The sequence below is a fragment of the Spodoptera frugiperda genome, chromosome 5, assembly GCF_023101765.2.
Source record: "Spodoptera frugiperda isolate SF20-4 chromosome 5, AGI-APGP_CSIRO_Sfru_2.0, whole genome shotgun sequence".
Taxonomy (NCBI): Eukaryota; Metazoa; Arthropoda; class Insecta; order Lepidoptera; family Noctuidae; genus Spodoptera; species Spodoptera frugiperda.
The window spans coordinates 2,620,691-2,643,030 of NC_064216.1; the positions used below are offsets into that span (position 1 = coordinate 2,620,691).

The 22,340-nt window shown below is 34.0% G+C and overlaps 1 protein-coding gene and 1 non-coding gene across 2 annotated transcripts; both read left to right on the top strand.

Moving 5' to 3' along the window:
- The first annotated feature begins 1,591 nt into the window (after positions 1–1,591).
- LOC118272197 (solute carrier family 25 member 16) lies at positions 1,592–22,331 on the top strand. Its single transcript, XM_050693668.1, has 6 exons — positions 1,592–2,046; positions 4,095–4,321; positions 14,833–15,021; positions 15,411–15,567; positions 17,102–17,243; positions 19,744–22,331. Exons 1-6 carry the CDS (start codon positions 1,983–1,985, stop codon positions 19,919–19,921), a joined length of 957 nt encoding a protein of 318 aa, XP_050549625.1. The 5' UTR covers positions 1,592–1,982; the 3' UTR covers positions 19,922–22,331.
- LOC118272289 (small nucleolar RNA U3) lies at positions 13,979–14,180 on the top strand. Its single transcript, XR_004783351.2, has one exon. It is a non-coding gene; the product is annotated as a small nucleolar RNA U3 (small nucleolar RNA).
- Positions 22,332–22,340: the final 9 nt, after the last annotated feature.

The following is a 22,340-nucleotide window of genomic DNA, read 5'->3' on the forward strand; positions in this document are numbered from 1 at the left end:
GTGGAAAATATAAAATTAAATGTCCAACCTCTATAATTATGACCCCAAATTGTGGACTGCCTAGCGGGTCACCAGCGCTCCGGCTCGAAAAGCAGAATTAGGAACGGGGTGGTTTTTATATCAGTAAGAGTCTAACGCTCTCTCTCGAAAACATTGAATTTAATAACTTTGTATAACAATGCGGCGCAACACCCACAGTCAAACCGCTAAACCGGTTTTGTGGGAAATTGTCATAAATATAATGCTGTATTTCTTTTATATAAATAAATAAATAATTTATCTCAAAATAAAATTTATTTTCCCCCCTTAAAAAAATTATACACCAAACCGCCATTATAACCACCACCGAAATATTCAAATACAGAACTATGAAATTAATTGCAAAACGAATGCTATTGCGTATTTAGTCGCCGTTTCCTGGAAAATTACATCATACAAAAAGGATGTGCGACCCGTCACATTTCTGCATTAGACTCTAACGCAATAAGTGCCTTATCGATGCAATTACCTAGTTTTGTTTGAGTTCTCATAAATTTTCTAAGTAAGCGAGATGGAATTAAATCAACAATTTTGTTATCTAACATGACCTAATTAAGTAGGTACCTAAGGCAACAAAGTTCTAAAATTTTCGAAGAACTAGGTACCTACTTATTACTGTTTGCAGTGTCTACTCCTACTCCACACCTTAGCATAATAAGATACTGAACATTTGTTTGAAAACTTGAAATGAAGATGTTAAGATTGGCGCAACTGCAGTTGTACCTATCACATATGCCATCTTTTAGGTAGAGGTCTAGAGGTTTATCACCTACACAATAGTGGATTCTCTACAAAGACTTTCGTTAATTAGATATATGTGATCACCTGACAACACGATAGCAAAATTATTTTATTAATTATCTAGCTTCATTAATAAATTAGCTACCAAATATTTGTTTCATTCGTTGCTTACCCATAATTAGTAGAACTAGAAACTCGAGAATCGCTCCTTGTTCACACTAATATGAAATGCTAACAAACGTAAAATATTTATTATTGTTATTCCGCAAAGAGTACCTAAAGTAAATATCTAGTAGGCGTACAGTATATAATCAGACGCTAACGAAAAAGTTTAATATATGTATAAGTTTCAGTTAGGTATTTATTTTCAGCCATGGTCGGGACAAAGGCCTTGCTGCCCTGTCTACGTGCTTCTTACTATTTACAATGCATTACTAATACACTTAAATTATTTTTTTATTAATTAACCTAATTATTTAACTTAAAATAAACTAAATACATATAATTATAGCAATATTCGTAAACGCGCCCATTTCAGCAACCATAGAGAATTGTCATTTTGACGTTGGATAGATGTCACTTTGTCATTGTCATTTGTCACTGTCACTGAGGGAAAATAAGATGATAAATGTTGCTGAATGTTGATGTCTTGTTTTATTAATTTATTGTCCAATAAAATAAATTGAACAAAATAATTAATCTAAAAAGCTTATCTTCATATAATTTACGTAATTAAGGATACAAATACCTACAAACGTCGGTAATACATTTAATGCTGGCTACGATTTTAGATAGAGAAACAAATGTTTGGAAAACAGCGTCAGCTGATTGCGAGACGGCAGACGAGGAATAATGTTGAGATTTGAACATTCAAATTGTATTCAGGTTCGCCGCGTCAGTCGAGTCGTGGCGCTCGCTCACTTGCCCGCGGAGTCGGCATGCGGCTAACGTGAATAAAATTTTCTTTCGGTTACTAATCGGTGGTGAAAGTCTGAGCAGATGTCGCGTGAACAATCGTCAAGAAATGTCCACTGCCCGTTTGTACTTTGAATAAATTAATTGGAGAATTTCTAAAGCGTGCCATGGTGTTAGCTGGTGATTTTTAAATCGAATATATACGTACAAATGTGAATATCTAGTGAGAACAGTGGTTAATTAATTTTGTTTCTGTAAATAATATAATTTTATAAACTCAAGTGAATATGGCCTTAACTATGGAACAGAAAAATAATCTTGATTTTATACTCAAGAACTTACTGGCTGGAGGTAAGTGTATCAATGTTACTGTAATAAATATGTGTTAATAAATAAATAAAGTAAGTACTAATGCTATTAGAAGTATGTCAAACTCAAACTGAGCCAAAGAAAGTCTAATGAAGTAGGCAAAGGGGTCAATTAATATCTTAGCATATTTAAAACTTAAATAGGTATCCTTAATTTAAAATTTTAAATACTTTTAGAATCTAGTAGTTACAATAATTTTTTTTAAATATCTGGTTGTAAAAATGTATTCATTACACAAAATTAATTATCTATGTAGTTACTTTTAAAAAAAATGTATTAGAATATTTTACCACAGATAATATATGTGGAAGTATAATAAAAATAAATTGCATAGGTACTTATTAGAAACTATTTTTAAAAACCTTATTACTAGATGCTATTTTTAATATAAATCTGATAAACAATCTGAATTCTTCAACATGTCTAGCTGTCCAGTGTTATCCGTGATATGCTTATCATTTCTTATCAGTTACATTGACAAATAGTTTATTGGTAAATAACAACATAATATTTATCGTCTGTGTAACACAATTAGCGAAAAGTTAGTTTACAGTAATTGTGATGTTATGTTTTATTGAATAAGATCTATTTTTGTTCTTCGTCTTTAGGGCTTAGAGGTCTATTAGGGGTATTTTTAAGTTATAAAAATATTTTTGTTATAGTTATTTTTATTATTTAGTTAATATTCTTTAATATAACTTATTTACCTAAGTTATAATAATAAATTAAATTATTTTATTAAAATTTGTCTGGTGTGTAATAAAAATAAAACTGTACAGAAATGTTTTCCATATAGCTACAAAAATAAGAAGCTTAACTTATTCAAGAAGCAGAATAAAATTTCTAAAAACTCATTATGTTTCTGTTAACTAATAACAAATATTTTGTTGCATTTTGTTTTGATAAAATTGTAGTTACTTCAAAAATTCATAACATATTCTGAATTTAATTTAATGATTTCAGACTTTATAATATAATGAGCATTTATGAGTTGAATAATGAATAAATAGCCAAATATATTGTTTGAATAAAAAAATACTTAGTCTAACTGCACATTTAAGTGCATAGCTTTTCGTCAATATTGTCTTTAATTAATCAATCAATTTATTAACTATTTATGTGCACACATACAACATAAAGTACTGTACATAATTATATACAATTGAGGTACAAACAGGTACCACATATTCCTACTGGAATTTCTTCCTGTGTGGTACGAAAATTAAAATTATGACATGAGACATAGTATGAAATAAAATAAGTGTAAATAAAACAATACACTAAAACTATCATTTATATTCACAACAAAAAAGTCAATCCTGATGTCCATCATTAACCAATCACATTAACTATATGTGTGGGTATTGTCAAGACCTGCATTTTCTTTTCTATTTAATAAGTACCTCAGTCTTACTATACTATACTAGTTATACTAGCATGAAAAACTGCTTGGCTTTGTGAACAGTCAAAAGAACATAGCTGAAATCTTTTTTATGCTGAAAATCTAGCTTATTTGCTATAAATGGGTATTTCCTCTTCTTTTTATATCTACCTAGGTACAATAAATTGATCGCCCGAGGACATGTACAGTAACTAATTGGAAGGTCATCTAAAGCCAGCCACGGAGTCGCCGGACATTAGGTCGCCCCCTCTTTATGTCTAGGTGACGCAGATCCATCAATTCTGTTAGGGTTTCTCCTCATAAAACAGTATTACAATCAAAAAGTTCGCAATTTCGGACTGACTCGCAGTTATTAGGTTTCCATACCGCTTTTGGAATTGTTCAATTTGTAAAAAAATAAGATGTCCCTTCCGTACTGCTTTTAAAATTGTTAAATATTTAACATGTCCTTTCCTGAACAAATGCAACCATTTATGACTAAGCTAAAGAGTCATTGTTCCTACGTGGTGTGATTAACTAACGACCATTCCATAGCTTTGCCGACCAGATTTTCTCAAGAGATTCTCTATTCTTTGCCCTAAATTAAATACAAACCGCACGAAATAATTCGTCGTAATTCTTCTTTAAGGTGTGGCGGGTATGTGCGCAAAAACGACAGTGGCGCCACTGGATCGTATGAAGATCCTCCTCCAAGCGCAGTCGTCCCACTACAAGAACCACGGGGTTTTGGGCGGATTAACTGCTATTGTGAAGAAGGAGTCCCTCATAGCCCTCTACAAAGGGAATGGAGCCCAAATGGTCAGGATATTCCCGTACGCAGCCACGCAGTTTACCAGCTTCGAGATTTATAAAAAGGTAAGGTTTTAGTGTATTCAATATTTTTTAGGACCAATAGGACGTATGTTACTGAAAGACAAAAATATGATATAACTACCTTGAAAATAACTACATAATCTGAAAAAGATTTTAATTGCTCAGATAATAGGTTACATTTCCATACATCCCCGTCCCGCCTACAATTTTACCGAAACGAAAAGAATTCTTTTCAAGTATTTTTAACCCCCGACGCAAAAAGAGGGGTGTTATAAGTTTGACGTGTCTGTCTGTCTGTCTGTCTGTCTGTCTGTCTGTCTGTCTGTGGCACCATAACTCCCGAACGGATGCAGTGATTTCAATTTAGTTTTTTTCGTATGAAAGGGGACTTACGTGCGAGTGTTCTTAGACATGTTTGAGGAAAATCGGTTAAGCCGTTTTAAAGTTATGGGCGGTGAAAGTGGGGAGATTAACCGAAGGTCTGCAAATATACTGGGATTGGGTCTCAAATTAAACCGCAATGAAAGAAGATATTATTTTATCTTATTAACAGAAATAAAAAATTAAATAAAAATTAAAAAAATAATAATAATTAAATTAAAAATTTAATAACAAAAATATAAAATTTTTAATTTAACGTTTTATTATAAACAAAAAATCTTGCACCAATGTAATCTTTAGCCTACTTATATGTAGAAACAAAAATTAGTAATTAATAAGTAAAAAAAAAATAAAAAATAAAAGCGAACGAGCTTGACCTCGAATGTAATCTATACCTTAACAAGAATTGAAATTATAGTAAGTATATGTAATATACTAAGCCTAACTTAACCTAACCTACCTATAAAAAGTACAAAATAAAAAATTAAATTAAAAATTTAAAAAACCCCCGACAAAAAACTTAATTTCCCTTTAAAAAGTAAAAAAATAATATAAAAGCAACTTAATCTTAAAGTACCTAAGAATGTACTAATAATTCTAAAAAAATACGTCGCGTAGGGGGACCGCTCCTAATTATTTCTTAGAATTATTCTATTATATTCTAAAATAGAAATATAGCGGTGCGGGCGGCGGTGTACAGTCCATATGAATGCGGTCCCCCAACGAGACGTATTTTTTTAGAATTATTAGTACATTCTTAGGTACTTTAAGATTAAGTTGCTTTTATATTATTTTTTTACTTTTTAAAGGGAAATTAAGTTTTTTGTCGGGGGTTTTTTAAATTTTTAATTTAATTGTTTATTGAAGTAGTTAATTAGAGTAAAGTTCTATCATTTCTCTCTACATAGTGCTTCTCACCTCATTATAAATAATTTTCTCCACATCTGTGGTTATTTTCGGAAAAACGTTGTGTAACCTTCAGACAGAGCGTAGAATTAAAATTTACGTTATTTGCTACTTACTAAATAATACTTCCCATAATAAACATTACCTAGACTTTTAAATGAATATTTCCCGTAAATACTATTATTTAACTGAGTTATTTATTTACTTAAATGATCTCTGATGTTAGCTACGTCAGTTTGTAAATAAATTCTAATAATAACAAAATATACAAGATTGTTTGTTTGGACACGTTAATCTCTGAAACTGCTAACCAAGTTAGCAACATACAAAGCACGGGGGAAAACTGCATAAAAACTTTCGATTTTTTGGAATGCAAATATAACTGTTTTTTTATATGTATAAATTTTATCCACATATTTCGAGTCCGCAGCTAATATTTTGTTTATTCAAAAATGTAATTTATGAAACTTGTATTTAGTCATTGGTATGTTATACACCAATGACAATGCATCACCACAACCGCAGTTTTTGGTCTTCCTTGAATAATATGTAAAGGAAAAAAGTCGTCATTTCCATGAATTGATTTTCCTATAGTTATTTTTGGGACCATTTAAAATACTTCAATCTCAGAATATCCCCGATTTCCGACTTTAGTTTTCCTAGTTTATTTTTTGTTATGATTTATTCATAAGTAAGTAATTATTAAGATTTACGGAAGACAGACAAAAAATAAATTTCCATAGATCTTGTACGTAGACTTTATTTTGGCACCATTACAACTTTTCATTCACGTACCTACATCTAGGTAAATATTTCTGCAAAACAATGACGTCATAATTATTTGATCGATATTTACTCACCTTGGTAATCATCGTAGACACACATTCATGGGCAAATCGATAGAGTACATGCCCTTGTATACTGCTTAGGTACTTAGTATGTTAATACTGAGTATTATAAAATATTAAATATACTTAGATAATTATTTAATATTATTATTAAATACTTAAGACTTAAAATTTATTAATTTCGCTATAAATTCCATACAATATTTCTATCTTTCTTAATAACATTAATTTATTACCAACTCGTTTGTAAGAATGGATTTTTTATTTTCACGCCAAAGTACTTAAATCACAGCTTAAATAAGGTAACTACAAACATAAACCGCTTAGTCACCGGTCGCAGGTGTACCTCAGGGCGTTTACTGTGTCAAAGGCTTTAGACAAATCTAAGAAAACATTGACAATGTTTTGAATAAAAACATGATGTTTTTCATCTCATACAATAGTGAACTAGTTTAAATAATTTCTAGTAAAAGTATGAGCTGTTTATACAAACATAATTCCATTGAATTTACCGCATAATACAGAATTATGAAGTTCCTTTAGCCTTATTACGGTTTTGCAATGACTAATCATATGATCGGAAACTAACGAGGTTTTCTATTGTAGGTCCCTACTTATTGTAAATTTCCTCTTATTTGTTAGTCGACCAATGGAGTTTATTCATTGTTATATTTTGTTACTGGGCAACAAATTATCTATAGCTTTTTTGTTGCCTTTTTTATAGATATAATCTGTTTGTACAGGTGCCTTTTTGTGTTATAAAAGTAATCTATTAGATATTTTGTGGAGCAAATCATATACATGCTTAAGAAAATTTTGCTTTTGTCAATACGATAAAAATTTTAAGGTAAATAGACCCTGAAAAATATCCTAGAAGAGCTTAAAAATAAACAGATAGGTGCAGATTTACATAGTTCATGCTATTTATAATCTAAAAATCCCGAATGTGAGTCAGATCTTATTCAGATCCGGGACTAACCCGAAAATTAACCCATATTTCAGCAATAACGCCTAAGAATAAAGTAAAGTAAATACAACGTATTTATAAATTACCCCAACCAGTAATTTATTACACAAACATTTAGACACGTTTATGGCATCAAGTGATGTTTTAATATCTATTTGGTTTGAAACAATTTATGCAAATGCGCTCGTGCTCATCATTATTCGTGCTTGTGCTCCAAACAATATCGGTTCCAGTGAATCTGTTTTACATTCCACGTCGACTGGACACTTGGATTCATACTACGATAATAGACACAGAATAAAATGTATCGTGCATTCAGAAACACTTAGACTTGTCTTCATACACGAAGTGCCGTCAGTTCAGTTATTTGGTATACAAGTAAGAATATAAAGATTGCTTCAGACAGAAGAAAGACAGTAGTGCTGCTTCTGTTTTTGTTTATGAAATTTGAGCAAATGAGCAGACGGGTCACACAACAATTTAGAAGTCACAGTTGCGTCGCCGACGACACTATATCTTTTGTAACCTACCCAGTACATGTACAGAATAATTATTTATCTTCTTACCTGAGTAAACATGGCTGCAAAATTCTTCTTTAAACGAAAATAAACATGTCATTAGAGGATCAAAAGGATATCGTATCACAGAAATATTTAAAAAATGTGTGTAGTATAGTGGACATAGACAATTGTATTTACCTACTATTTTATGTTAATAAGTAACTGTTAAGTATGTCTCGTGAATGCAAAGGGTCAGTGGGATCATGAATCATGATTGACTCGTTATTCTTAACGCCTTCAGTATGACCAACAAATTGGTATTTATTTTTTTAATTGAGATCTAGTGTGTTGTTGCTACTCTACTATCAGTAGTAGATAGATAATGAATTACAAAAGACTGCCAACTAAACATTTCTCCACGCTTTGCCAAAAAATGCATTCATTAAATTTAAAAACTCGCTCGCAGAATTCCTTTCAATAAAACATATTGTATCCATAAATTAATATTGCAATCTCTAAACTATGTTTTAATGTAATAATTTATCTAGTTTTCTATCTGCAATGAATTCCGCAATGGCAACGGTGCACTCTCGTAATCCCATTAATCCGTTATTCGTATTATAGTTACGAGTAGCAAAGCACAATACAGATTACTTTAATCTAGGTTAAACATTGTAATATCTATTCTACATGATATTATCGTGATTATGCCGCATATTATCTCGACGTTTGTGACGTCATACGTGTTCAGACGGGACTGCCAAGACTTGCCTTTAATTTAGAGAGTACCTACGTTAAAATAACTGTTTATTTTCGTCCACAGTATGAAGTTCAAGGCTATCTCTGTACGAAACTTTTGTTTACTTCCTTTTACTCCTGGTTTTACTTGTTTAAATATTGTGTCTACTTTCTTCTCGATCGACCTCATCGTGTCTAGTTTCCGAACCGATACGACCTTCAAACATTCAAGAAAAGAGCATACTCCTTTTTAAAAGGGCGGCAACGCACCTGTGCCTCCTCTGGTGTTGCGGGTGTCCATGGGCGGCGCTGGTCGCTTACCATCAGGTGACTCGTCTGCTCGTTTGCCACCTATTCAATCTGTTCCGGTTCCGTGAAATCCGTACTAAACTTCTTCAATATCGGTTCAGCCATTTAACTGTGAATGCGTAACAATGTAGTAAATAGCGAGAGATTTTTTATTTTGCTTCTTTATTTCTCTGATAATATTAATCTTTTATGCGTTCAATTTCGATTTGAATAACTGTTCAGCCGTTAACTGTAAAAAGGTAATCAAATCAAATCAATTTATTTGCAGGTAATGGTACTTTTAACATAAAGTGCAATTGGTCATCAGTGATGTTATTTATTTTATTAACACAATTGTCTTAAAATCCTTCTTTACCTATAACTAAACAGGTAATCTCATATACATACATAGCAGGATACAAGATTATAAACACTGGAATTTAACCTTTTAATCTTCATGGTTATTAAAAATTTTACACATATGTATATGTCCAAATCTTTACTGACCCTCTTAATGGCCCTCTTTGTCTACTAATACTTATTCTCATTTATAGTCACTACATCTACGTTTGTAGGCAATTACTACGACAAATTGTATGCAAGCGTTTAATACACTTCATGATCTACTAAGTAATGCCAACTGCATCTCCATAAAGATCTTCTTAAACACATTTATGACCAAGTAGGATCTTCATCAATAAAACACAAGAATCAATATGGCGTTAGCAAACACAGAATTCTTCACCTTCCAAGCATCCTACATCGAGTTCCAGCTTCACTTTCAAAAGAACCGGTGTCGGATCCCGGTGGGGCCGCCGACCGTTAACTGGCACACCGGTGCGCGCGCGCCGGTCTCTGCCGCCATGACAGATTCTACCGACAAGTGCTTGACCTTGAATCTGTCCTTACTACCTCTATTGATGGTCTATCACATTCTTGTGTTAATCTAGGTTATGGTTTGGTTGAGATTCATCCGATTTTGTTTAGTAGTTTTTGCATGGCGCTAGCTAACGTTTGAACTTACAACTCGGGCTGCAGTTATATGAATAGTTATAAAATTGCAGTTAATTAGTTCTAAGTACTAAGTTTACTTCCCTTAACTTCTTTTGTTTAAATAAATGTTTTGCATAAAAAAATCCCTATATGTCTGTTTTTACTAGCAATAGACTTGTTGAAAAAATTAAGTAATGAATTTGAAAATAAAAATGCCTATCAGTAATTTATGTAAAAGCTCAATTTTCGTGATGGTACAATAAGTGAGATGGACGAGTAGGCCATTAAAACATGTGTAATTCGATTTGTTTGACCCAACGGCGTAAAGTCGATGTAAGCCTATGTCTCTTCATTGAATGAGTGGTTGTAAACTTTCATACATATATTGAATAAAGGCATTTTAACATAATTTCTATTGCTATCATACTTTGGGTATTTCCCTCTGTATTATGTACTCATGTGGGAATTTCTTGAGAAGCTCAATGAACATGTCCTCCTTTTAGAAGTCCATTTTTTGTGTGCATTTGGAGCAAGCAATTTTTGCCGCTTATGCCCTGTATGGAACTAGGTCTCACTGACTCAGTAATCTAGATGTGAAAATGATAGATGACCCCTTTTTCGAGGTGGGAAAATGGAGCTGCGGACTATCTAGCGTATTACCTCCGTCCGGCTCGACAAGCAGGAGTAGGAACGGGATGGTTTTTAGTCAGTAAGAGTCTGACACTCTCTCTCACCTCACCCAAGGCGGGAAAAGTAATGGGATAATTTCCCCCCTCAAAAAACTGTGGATCAATCTAGGTTTTGACAAAAACACCATAACATTAATTTAATGGTTATTAATTTCTGCCGTTAGTAGCATATCTCTAATTCTCTACGGTACTAAGAGGGTACGGTACCTACTAGGACAGCTCTCTCGTATGTAAACAACAGTTTCAAACCGGTATTCGTTTGTTTTTACCTTTTATTGCGCACACGCAGTCTCTAAGGATTTCCTTGAAGATATTTTATTTGTGTCATTTGGTTTTAAAGGAGACAGTTTTGAAATACTAATTGGGAAGAGTGGTAGGGTAAAACTTTCACTAATGGTACGGTAACAGAAAGACTGGTACGGTGGATGCAAGTGGCGGCTTGTCGTTCTACGTGGAAGACTAATGGGGAGGCCTGATGATGATGATGATGACGGTAACATTAAACCATCTTGACAGTCTTTGGTACGTTCTCTATGTAGGTAGCCTTGTAATGTTAATTTGATTTGTCAAAACTGCTAGTTTTACTTGTTTATGTACATAATTATGTACTTACTTCGTGAAAATGCAAAAACATCAAGTAATTCTTTAGTTAAATTAATAATTTCATATGGTTAATGTTGTTGGTTGGCATCATATTATTATTTTAATCAAATCCTCTTAGTCATTTATGCTACATACTTATAAAATTAATACATTTGAATACAAAAAGTTATTACAAAAACGTTATTTGTCACTGTCATTCGATTGTTTAAGTTTAAACACATTTATCATACTGAATTTTTACATTAAGCCGTCTGAAAACTCTGAAATATGACGTTTAATATTCCTGTAAAAACTTATCTATAATTTATTTGTTTACTTAATCTTATTCATGATTTCGAATAAAAAGGCAAAATCAAAAACTGTAATTTATTTATCATCCCTTTCTTTTTTTTCACCTCTAGATAGACTTATGGTCGGTACCATAACGGTCGGTTTGTCGTCCTCTTGCCCTTATACCCATCAACAGTTTAATTCAATTCACTTATTTAACCTTACTTCGCACAATATTAAGCTGCAATTTAAAATCAATTATCTTTTTTTTAATAGTTTTACCTGCCCTTTATGAAATTACTGTCAACGTAATTCTACTGACCTCATGAAAGAGAGAGTGCGAGGCGTGGCATGATGACATTATGCCACAGTTTGACCCACAAACGACTATGGTATACGGAAATACGGTGCGTGTAACAGAAAGGTGCGGTCATTCTTACCCAAGGGTCATTTGATCTGACGACTTTGACATAACCTCGGTGATATGTCAATTGTTAACCTTTTTTTCGGATGTGAAATGGCATCGGTAGTGGAGACTCACTTGCTTTACATCCAAAGAAAAAAAAAGTATCGTATCACAGTTCTTAATGTCACCCAGTTCCATTTGTGGTAACAGTATTGCAAAGAGCATTGTGTCTTAAGAAATCGGTTTCCTTCAGAAATACTTGTTTACTTATTGACTCTGTAAACTTTAAAGGGTGCTTATCTACTCCTATGTGCAAAGTAAATATATCTTTAGCCACGTCCGTTTCCGCACTTAATCCAAAGATTGGTGTACATTGACCGCTTAAAAATACTTGAATAAATAAAATATGCGATAAGCGCATTTGTAAAAATGGCAGCGTTTGACTTTATCCACTTTAGTCCGATAATTAAATTGGCATTATCAGCCATAAGACATATACCGCTAAACATTGAGACAGTGCCTTCTAGACTGACCGGTAAGAAGCTACGTGTATCCAACAGTCCCCGCAACCCTTATTCAGGTGTCCACGTCCACAGTAGGGCTGATGTCCTGCCGTGCTGTCTATAATACACAAAAACAAAATGGTTATCATGTTTTCCTGTGCAAATAAGACATTCCTACATATATCTTAGAACATAAATAAATACGTTTTCATTAGACTCGCTTTCGTTAAAAACAATATAAATCGCAATTAGCATTGGCTTTATCAAAATAATTATGTATAAATAGATATAATTAGAACGTCGCACCAGATACAAAGGTTATCGAACTATTTGCAAGGAAGCTGAATTATGAGACGATTTCATTTATTTGACAGGCCATTTTAACCCATGGAAAATGTCCTATCAGTTTATTAAGAACGAATGGTTATTTTTATCAGTGCCAAGCCCCCAAACAGATTACGTAGATATTGCCGACCATATATTGAATGTAGTAATTCTCACATTATTGGAATCGTTATCGTAATATTGCGAAATAATGATAAGTTAATGTTTTGGCACCGACTTGCAGAGTATGTGGTCACGATTTTAGTTCAGCGGTGATATTTTTCATGGGATGTTTTTTGTTGTTTCATTAGTGACTTGTTACTGTGTTTATGTGAAGTCTTTCTCTTGTAACTCGTGTGTTTATTAATGTTGTCAAGCTAAAATGTTTATCATTTTAATCTATAACTAATGGATGGTTCATGAAAGATTTTCCACCCTGGTTATGATTTAAGCAATAACTAATCTATAGTTTAAAAGTTAACTGAATTAATAAATACATCATAAGTTCCATGTATGTAATTTCAAATCAAAACTGCACCTTAAAACTAAGATTATGCTATCTCTATTGCCATGCTTAGTCAGTTCAGCTGATTACTTTCCCATCTTTTCTCAGAAATCGCTTAATTTAGATATCTACATGAATCACGTGTGACGCAGAACACGTGTTAAATAATCTACATTTTTGTTTGTTATTTTATATCCTGGGTTGTTTATTATTTCATTCTTTTATCTTGTAGACAGCTCAGACAACTGATATCCGCCCGTATCTGTATCTGTATCGTATGAAAGATTTCTATTTCTATAAGTATTTTTAGAATTGTTTTGTTTGTCAAAGAAATTCTGTTGAAAGTTATTATAATGTTTAGCAATTTTATTTTTAGCGGCGACCTAATTTATTTTAAAGTGTTTAGTACCCTATGATGTCTATTTGGGTTCTGTAGATTGATACTGGAACCATAATGAAACACTATTATACTTCAGTATAGCAGTCTAAGCTGAATTAAGTTCAGTATCAAAAGCTAGTGATTTCAAGCATTAAACACTAAACAGCCGCTCAGACAGTTAACACATAAATATCTCCTATGTATCATGTAATGTAGCCGACGCACCCGTAGCGCTATCTGGCGAGTACCACGTGGCGTGAGATAATTTTTTTTTAGACCGGTCCGCTCGCTTCCAAATCTTACCACTAGATGCCACTGTGCCGATGACGCGCATTTCTGAATCGCGGTGTTAAGATTCTCCGCGAGCGAACGACCTCCCCGGCACTCGCAGCGAACGGCAAGACCTTACTTCATAGGATCATTTCTATAGTAAGCTCTTCTCGAGACTTTCACACTATGTGAGTCCTCACCAGTCACGTTGATGAGATGTGGCGCGGTGCCCTGAGCGTGAGGCGGGCGGTGGTAGACCTACCATCAGCCCTCGATGATCGTTCACTCCCCTTCACGGGGGAGCGTGGGGTACTGTCGCTGTCTGAGTGGCTATTTTTAAAATATTTATATACTTGAAAATTCTTCGGTATCAACCTAACTTACACTTAAACATATCTGAAAATCGTTTTCAGGAATACTAAGAACTAAACTTAACACACTGAAATAATTCAATTCAACACTACAAAAATGTCAAAACACAATTAACTACTTATGTGTGTAGTTGAGTATATCAAAATAAATGTTTTCTTTAAAATAAGTTAACTTGTAAATTAACCATGGAATGGCCAGTAGAAATAGGTTTATTTTCGTTGATATAATAAATAGACAAATTAAATGCGACACTTGTTTACCGATTATTTCCTCAAAAGTAATTTTGAAGATAGATAAATAATATTGTCAGATTTCCATTTTAATATATATGTGGCCAAACATACTATAAATAGATACCCTATTGAGTCCACTATCGCATATCTCTGTCTATCAGGCCAGGCCTCCTCTTAGCACAGCATCATTTAATTATAGTTATAATTAAATCCTCTAATTAATAAAATTATTATACTCATCATTATTATTAATCTAGTGGATGCAGGTGGCGGCTTGTCGTTCTACGTGGAGGACTAAGGGGAGGCCTTTGTTCAGCTGTGGACGTCTCTCGGCTGATGATGATGATGATGAATTAATTACTCATACTTATGTTCCAGTACCTAAGCGGCGTCCACATACCGGTGGTGCAACATGGCGACAAGTTCGTGGCGGGGGCGGGCGCGGGCGTGACGGCTGTCACCCTGACATACCCGCTGGACACCATCCGGGCGCGGCTCGCGTTCCAAATCACGGGCGAGCACAAGTATAATGGAATCGCACATGCGGCCACCACCATGTTCCGAACGGTAAGGATGAAATTATGTGATATGCTTTATGTGGAATAGGGCAGAATGTCTAGATAGACATAAAGATTACAAATGGAGTAAAGGCACCTATTCCGTGGAAAAAACATGTATGCAAAAAGTTGCCAGCGGTTTGGACGATAAAACATCGAGTACAATATTCAATGCTGGACAGATATCCTGCCTGAAAACCTATTATAATATTATGGAATCCTAATGTAGATCTTCAGGATCAACTGTACAGATAAATCGTAGGTCCATACAGCCTACACGCGTTCTAGTAACTATACGATCTTTCAGTATTTATCATCATGACCTCAAATCAAAATTCACTTTAATCCTCTTAATTACAAAGTCCACTTCAGCTTGTAATTCTGATGTGAATGTTACAGGAGGGCGGTATCCGCGCCCTGTACCGCGGGTTCGTGCCCACCATGATGGGCATGGTGCCGTACGCCGGCTTCAGCTTCTACTGCTTCGAGTCGCTCAAGTTCTTCTGCATGAAGTACCTGCCCACCACGCTCTGCAGAAAGTGCGAGAGGAATACCGGTGGGTTCTCCAAGTTACTCTTTAACTAGATTAGCCTACCTTAGTTGGAACTACGTATAACAAATTAGGCAGTAAGATAGGAAACAGGACAGTTGTTTTCGTTGTTGGGATCCACACAGTGGCACAGTCAGACAGTCATTCACTTGCGCCTGGAACGCGTCACATGACTTCACTGTTCCGGTGTTTTCATGGTTGTGTCTCCTATAGATCATAGCTTACAGGAGTTGCAGCGGTTTGCGAGAATGTGGCGGACTTGTCCCATAAAAAACAAGTAAGAAGGGCAAAATCTAAAGCCCTAGTCTTGACCGAAACAAGATCGCAACTTTTTCAAAAGGAACATGAGCATAGTCGAACAAAGTTATGAATGTTCATCAAACTCTACTTAAAGGAAAAAGTCGTAAAACTGACATTGTCTTTTAAGAGTCTAGGCAATAAAACACTAAGAATTTACCACAAAAAATCTGCATTAAATGCACGACTGCAAACAAATGCATTGCAATTTAATAGCTTCCTTACCTTATAACATCACGCATTTGTGATTCTACCGCATATGTACTTGCAATGAGGAAACTGATGTTTCAAACTTGGTAGGAATTTTAAAGAGCTTTAATAAGAGTTGCAGAGTAACTACAAGGATACAAGTTCATATCGTCTATGGTTTGCATACAAATCTGAGTACCTATAGTAATTCTATGGCTGTATAAAATGGAAACAATGTCTTGTTTTTCAATTTTTTTGTGGTTTTGTTCTACTACTGAGAGGGTTATGTCGGCCAATCGATGTCCCTACCACTACATTTTATTTATTTATTTTTAACCGTGGTCGTCCCACTGCAGGGCAAAGGCCTTCCGACGCTCCTACTCCTGTCTGTGCAGAGATTTCTGCGGCTAATCCTTATCGTAGGTGTCAAGTTCGTCCCACCATCTCTTTGTGGACGTACCGCGACGTCTGTTGATTTTGAGTGGGCTCCACTTAGAGATACTATTTTGCAACACTACTACTTAGGCTAGCCTACATAATTATTGTCATTTTTCTCATTTTTTCTAACAGCGGCAATGGCAATGTTTATTATATTCTTAGTTTAATTGCGATAAATTTGAAATAGGCAAACTTGAATCGTAAATGAGGAATACCGGATTCGTTCCATTACGATGGTAATCATTGATTATGCATGCATTATGATACCTTCTGACCAATACTCGTTGCATTTAGAATTAAGATGTCGATTAGAAGGAAAGGTTATAAGCAAAGATTATAAAAAAAAAAATTTATAGGGTAGATGTCTAATTTTTATGTTAATGCCCGTGACGTCACTTTTAAAAAATACGTATTTGCTACTTTGATTCGTTTCATCTAAGTCCATCTTAATATTATGCACGTATTTTTATATTTCAAACCCTCTTGAATGAGAAGCAGGCGTCTTAAACCTCCAGGACACTACGACAGCTACACCAAAGACATAATATTCATTTTAGCTATTTAACGAAATAAAAATAAAGCAGTCGGGTAAAAAGCAAATATCGTTATATTCCAGGAGGTCTAGTGCTGACAGTGCCGGGCAAGTTGGTGTGCGGCGGGCTGGCGGGCGCGGTGGCGCAGTCCGTGTCGTACCCGCTCGACGTCACGCGCCGCCGCATGCAGCTCGCCTGCATGGACGCGCACACCGCCAAGTTTGGGTATAACACAACATTATTTATATTACTAATATACTTAATATTTCGCGGAAATGAGAGCCTTGAGAAGTATGTGTGGAGTAAAACTTAGTGATCGAGTGAAAAATATTGTTGTTAGAGAAAAGTGTGGTTTGAAAGACGATGTAGTGACAAGGATTGAAAAGGGAATGTTACGATGGTTTGGACATGTAGAAAGGATGGATGAAAGCAGATTTACGAAAGAAATATACAAAGCGAATATGAGTGGGACCGTTGGTAGAGGGCGCCCCAGACGGACATATAGCGACCAGATTGACGATATATTAAAAAAGGGCCAAATTAAAAGTACCTTTAACCGACGAACATGCATGAAAAGTCTGATGACTGTTGATGAAGCGAAAGAAGTGTGTAAGAACCGTGGCAATTGGCGTTCCATTGTCTTTGCCTACCCCCATGGGAGACAGGCGTTAGGTTATGTATGTATGTATTACTACTATTTTTGTATATAAATAAGCCTCTCATTTAATAGTTACTTAAAACTATTCCTCAGTAACGATTTTGTATCGAAAACAATTGCTCAGGATTGGGTTAAGTAAACATTAAATGAATCTGAGTACGACAGTCAATGTTTCACGTAAAATGGCCACTCTATCACTCATGTTGTAATATAATTTTAATAAACTCACTGTGAATTACGGTATAGCACTTGTAGGTAAAGTTTCTTTGTGAGAGAATGAAAATAAAAGGCATAGTTTCACTCACATAGTTCATGCCTTGCGACCTGCTACCTACTTAACTTAGTCAAACTGTCTCCAATACATATAGACTAAGTAAATACGATAAAGGTGCACGCAAACATTGCATAGAACATTTCATTTAATTTAAATACACATAGAAACTAGTCCGCATATGTGACTGTGAGACGCCATGTATAACATGCATAGACACATAGTTACATATAACTATAACAGAATGTTACATTAAATAACATGAGTTGCATTCACACCATGCAACTACATCACTATTCCGCCATCTTCGATGTTCTATCCTAACTTCACACAGACCTGAATACTCAAACGTCAAATAAGTTTAAATAGGGGATAAAATATGTTTATATTATAACTTTCGTGAGATATAATAAATTAGTTTTAAGTCATGCTAGATGCTCATATTCATGAGTCGCCGTGTTGTGTCTCGCGGAACACTGCTCATGAATATGAACCTCTAGCATGGTTTGATACTAGTCGGGGATAAAATATTATGAGGGGTACACTTTGTAACGTAAAAAATGTTTGAGTATTTAGGTATACATAGAGCGGCCATTTTTATGAATACTACTACTTACTTCAAAATTTCCATGTTAATAAAATTGCACAAATTATTTATCTCTCATGCATCTCTTCTAGCAACTATTATAACTTCAAAACAAACATTTTATTCACTAACAATTCAGTCAGTAACTATATTAATCTACCTTGCAATGTATAAGCACTGTAATCTTACTTTTACTATGGATCCCATATTTAAATACTATTGCACAATATTAACTAAAGCATAGTCCAAAGCAAGGCAGTGAGTAACTTTAAAAAACAACTTTAATGCAATGCTCATAAGAGCTATTTTAGTGTAATTTAAAGTTATATTGTCACTGCAATGTGAGACTATACTTGCACTATATACCTTAAAATATTGTTCTAATTTCTTACATGTATGTGCTAACGAGACAAAATAAAATGTTATTCTAATTGAAACCTTAATTTCACAAAATTTTAATTAATTTTTTCTTGTTATTGAATTTTGAGAGGAGCATTCTATAAAATATTTTTTGTTTTTGTCTCGTTGGCAACCCTGTCAATATAATGGTTCTATTCCTAACTAATGCAGCGATATTTCTGATTGCATGGTATTTACACGTGGTGTTGGCAACACTTGCAGGAGGTTGGTTGTTCACATTTTTGTATATTTATATTTTTAAGGTTATTTTCTAGGAATTTGTCTCCATGCCCACTTTGTTAACTAATGCTTACATAAACTAACTTACTTTGTCTTGGTTCTAACTTCGATAAACATAACATTTCTTTAAGTGTTTTGAGAATAGGTACTGGTTATCACACTAGTAAGATTTTGAGATTTCGAAATCGAGGTGTGTTGAGTAGCTCGAAATTCATATTATACCTGCAGTACAATAAAAATATTAATAGCAAATATAAGCAACAAAAAAACAGAGCGCTTTTTACATAATAATATTAAACAGCTTTTATATACCTACATATACTGTTTATTCTCGTAACAATATAATTTAATCTTACTTACCTAGTACCTACTTAGGCATAAAATTAACAGCCTTATTTTACTTCGCTATCCCTGATTTACCTTAGCAACTTACTTTCTCCACTTCAAATCTAAACCTGTAGCAAGCATGCTCTATCCGTAAGCCGCATCATCACTTACCATCAGGCGAGATAGTGACCAAACGCGAATAAAAAATCAACACAAAAATCATCTAACTTTTTAATAATTCCAGCATCGGCATGGTGAAGACTTTAACCCTCATATACCGTGAGAACGGCATAGTGAAGGGTCTGTACCGCGGCATGAGCATCAACTACATCCGAGCGATACCAATGGTCGCTACCTCCTTCTCCACCTACGAACTCATGAAACAACTGCTGCAACTCGACACAGGAATGATGGTATCGTAACTTTACGTAAACAGATGATTATATATTTTCTTTGTATATGTTTAGTCTGGATATGTTGAACACGTATTTTTGTTTAGTAGAGGGTAGAATATTAGCTGCGGTTGATGACTATGGCCATATATGGCAGTAACGTACGATTATTCGACGTATAAAATGTACGTAAAAGTATTTTAAAATTGACGTAGGACGCCGCTCCTGAATAATAATTCGTTATATTCTAAATAAAAAATACGTGCTCAATATTTTTTTCTAACTCGCAGACTAAACAGCTAATGTTTCCTTTTCGAAATATTCAAATTGGAGGCATAGTAATTATTATTTTTATATAAGTAGTAATCAAAATTGTTTAACGCAAATTACGTTAATTTTCTGAATAAGTACTCGACTTCGAACTTGTTGTATTTTTAGATTTAATTCTATCGCTGTTGTTGACAATTGTTGTACTCTATTTAGAGCTCATTTTTATTGTTGTACTGTCATTTTTGGCGTTGCAGAATATTATTTCAATAATTATATTTATTTTTATTAGGACAAAGTACATAATAACACCGCTTTCGTGTTATTCTTGAGTGGTAAGAAAAAATAACTACTTATTTACTTTTTAAAATTGTGATCTGTCAAGGGTGGTATGCCATAAGTTAGAAAATGCTACACAACCATACAAATATATTTTATTCTCTTCAACAGGGTTGATATTTTTAAATGAAGAGTAACAAGAGAATTAGTTGTGGCTTTTAAAATACAAGCATTAAGAAATCATGTCTCCTAGCAAAGATGGAATGATTTTTTGTAAGTGAAGACCAAATCAAGGATATATTTTCTATAACAAAGTCCATTGTTAAAATATTATATGAATGTAAACTGTAAATTCAAGAGTTCACCCAAACTTTGTATCTAGTAGCGTAGAATTACAAATCGCGCCAACAGATGGCGTCAACCCATTTGACAGATCCCATTTTTTTTAATGGCAACAATATGCACAAATTCACAATTTTCATGCAAAATATTTATAATGAAATGTAAAGTGAATTTGCGCACACGATTTTCTTCTCTGTACTTATATAAACATCAGTATTTGAAAGTTGTAATGCTCACTATTTGTATTTTTAAAATACCAATGTGTAGGTTAATAGTGTAGTGTACTCATTGTCATTTCCAAGTTAATGTTTAGTAATTAGATCTAGATATAATTATTTCCAATTTCCGCTATGCTTTATGCTATGGTTACAGAAATTTTGATTTATAAATGGTAGTCTGAGAGGCTGGATTTTTTAGCTAAGGGTCATAGACTATTGTGCTGCCACCTGTGGCCCCAAAAATGTGCTTTAGCAATTTTCTGATATACTGCAAGAATAGGTCCGAATAGCGGGTATGCAGCTAAATTAACAACAAGACTAGGATATTTATGGGATGCTGTTGACTTTTCAGGTCGTTAAGTTATTACTTATTGTGAGTAGGCATTGCATTGTAACGTCCTTTATGTGGTTGTATTTCCACTTTCCTTTTGGATTTAATCCAGTTTCCGATCAATTAATACGCAACGAGTTAGGTCTCGTCAATTAACGTTTATATGACAATACGTAGGTTTATTGAGTGACCCTGAATAAACTGGGTAAGGGCAAAAGAAATAGGTTTAAATAGACAAATAAGATATAAATTCCGTGCCTTTGGCTGCTCTCGACAAAATATTTTCAATCCATTACACGGGTGTAATCCGACCAAAAACTTTCTGCAATCGGATTTGTATAAAAGAGAAGAATAGACATACCATATTTTTATGATGCAAATATTCCTACTCCATTGAATTGGTCAAAATTACCCGGAAGACGGCGATAAATGTAACCAACCCAATATTTCTGATTGCTAATTAGCATGGTTGTGAAAATAAGATTTGATGCCCCTTCAAACGATGAAATGTGGTAAGCCAGACTATTTTTATAGTAATACTTATATGACAGCTAAATAGCTTTAAAACGTTGTTGTATCAGGAACAGGGTGACAAGGCTAGTATGTAAGACGATTCATTCCACAACTTGTGATGTCTTCTATGTATAACTTATGTTACTCCCTCTAGGTCCTATCGCACATTTACTGTGAAACAGTTAGACAATTACCTCTGTTTTATTCCAATTTTTGTTTAGCTTAAAGCTTCAGAGATTCGTTTGTATTGTCTAGTATATTATTATTATGTAGAATGTCTTGGTACACACAGCAATGTTGTCGCACCAAAGATGCAATTAAAACTCAAGGCAGTAGAAATATAATTAATATAATAGGTACATGTAAGAAACACTGGACAGAAGGATAATAATATAAAATGTATATATCGCTCTACAATTGTATAAAGTACATAAATAAAATAATAAAACAATGTGTATCTACTACATTATAATAAATTATTTTCATGTAATTTTGACTT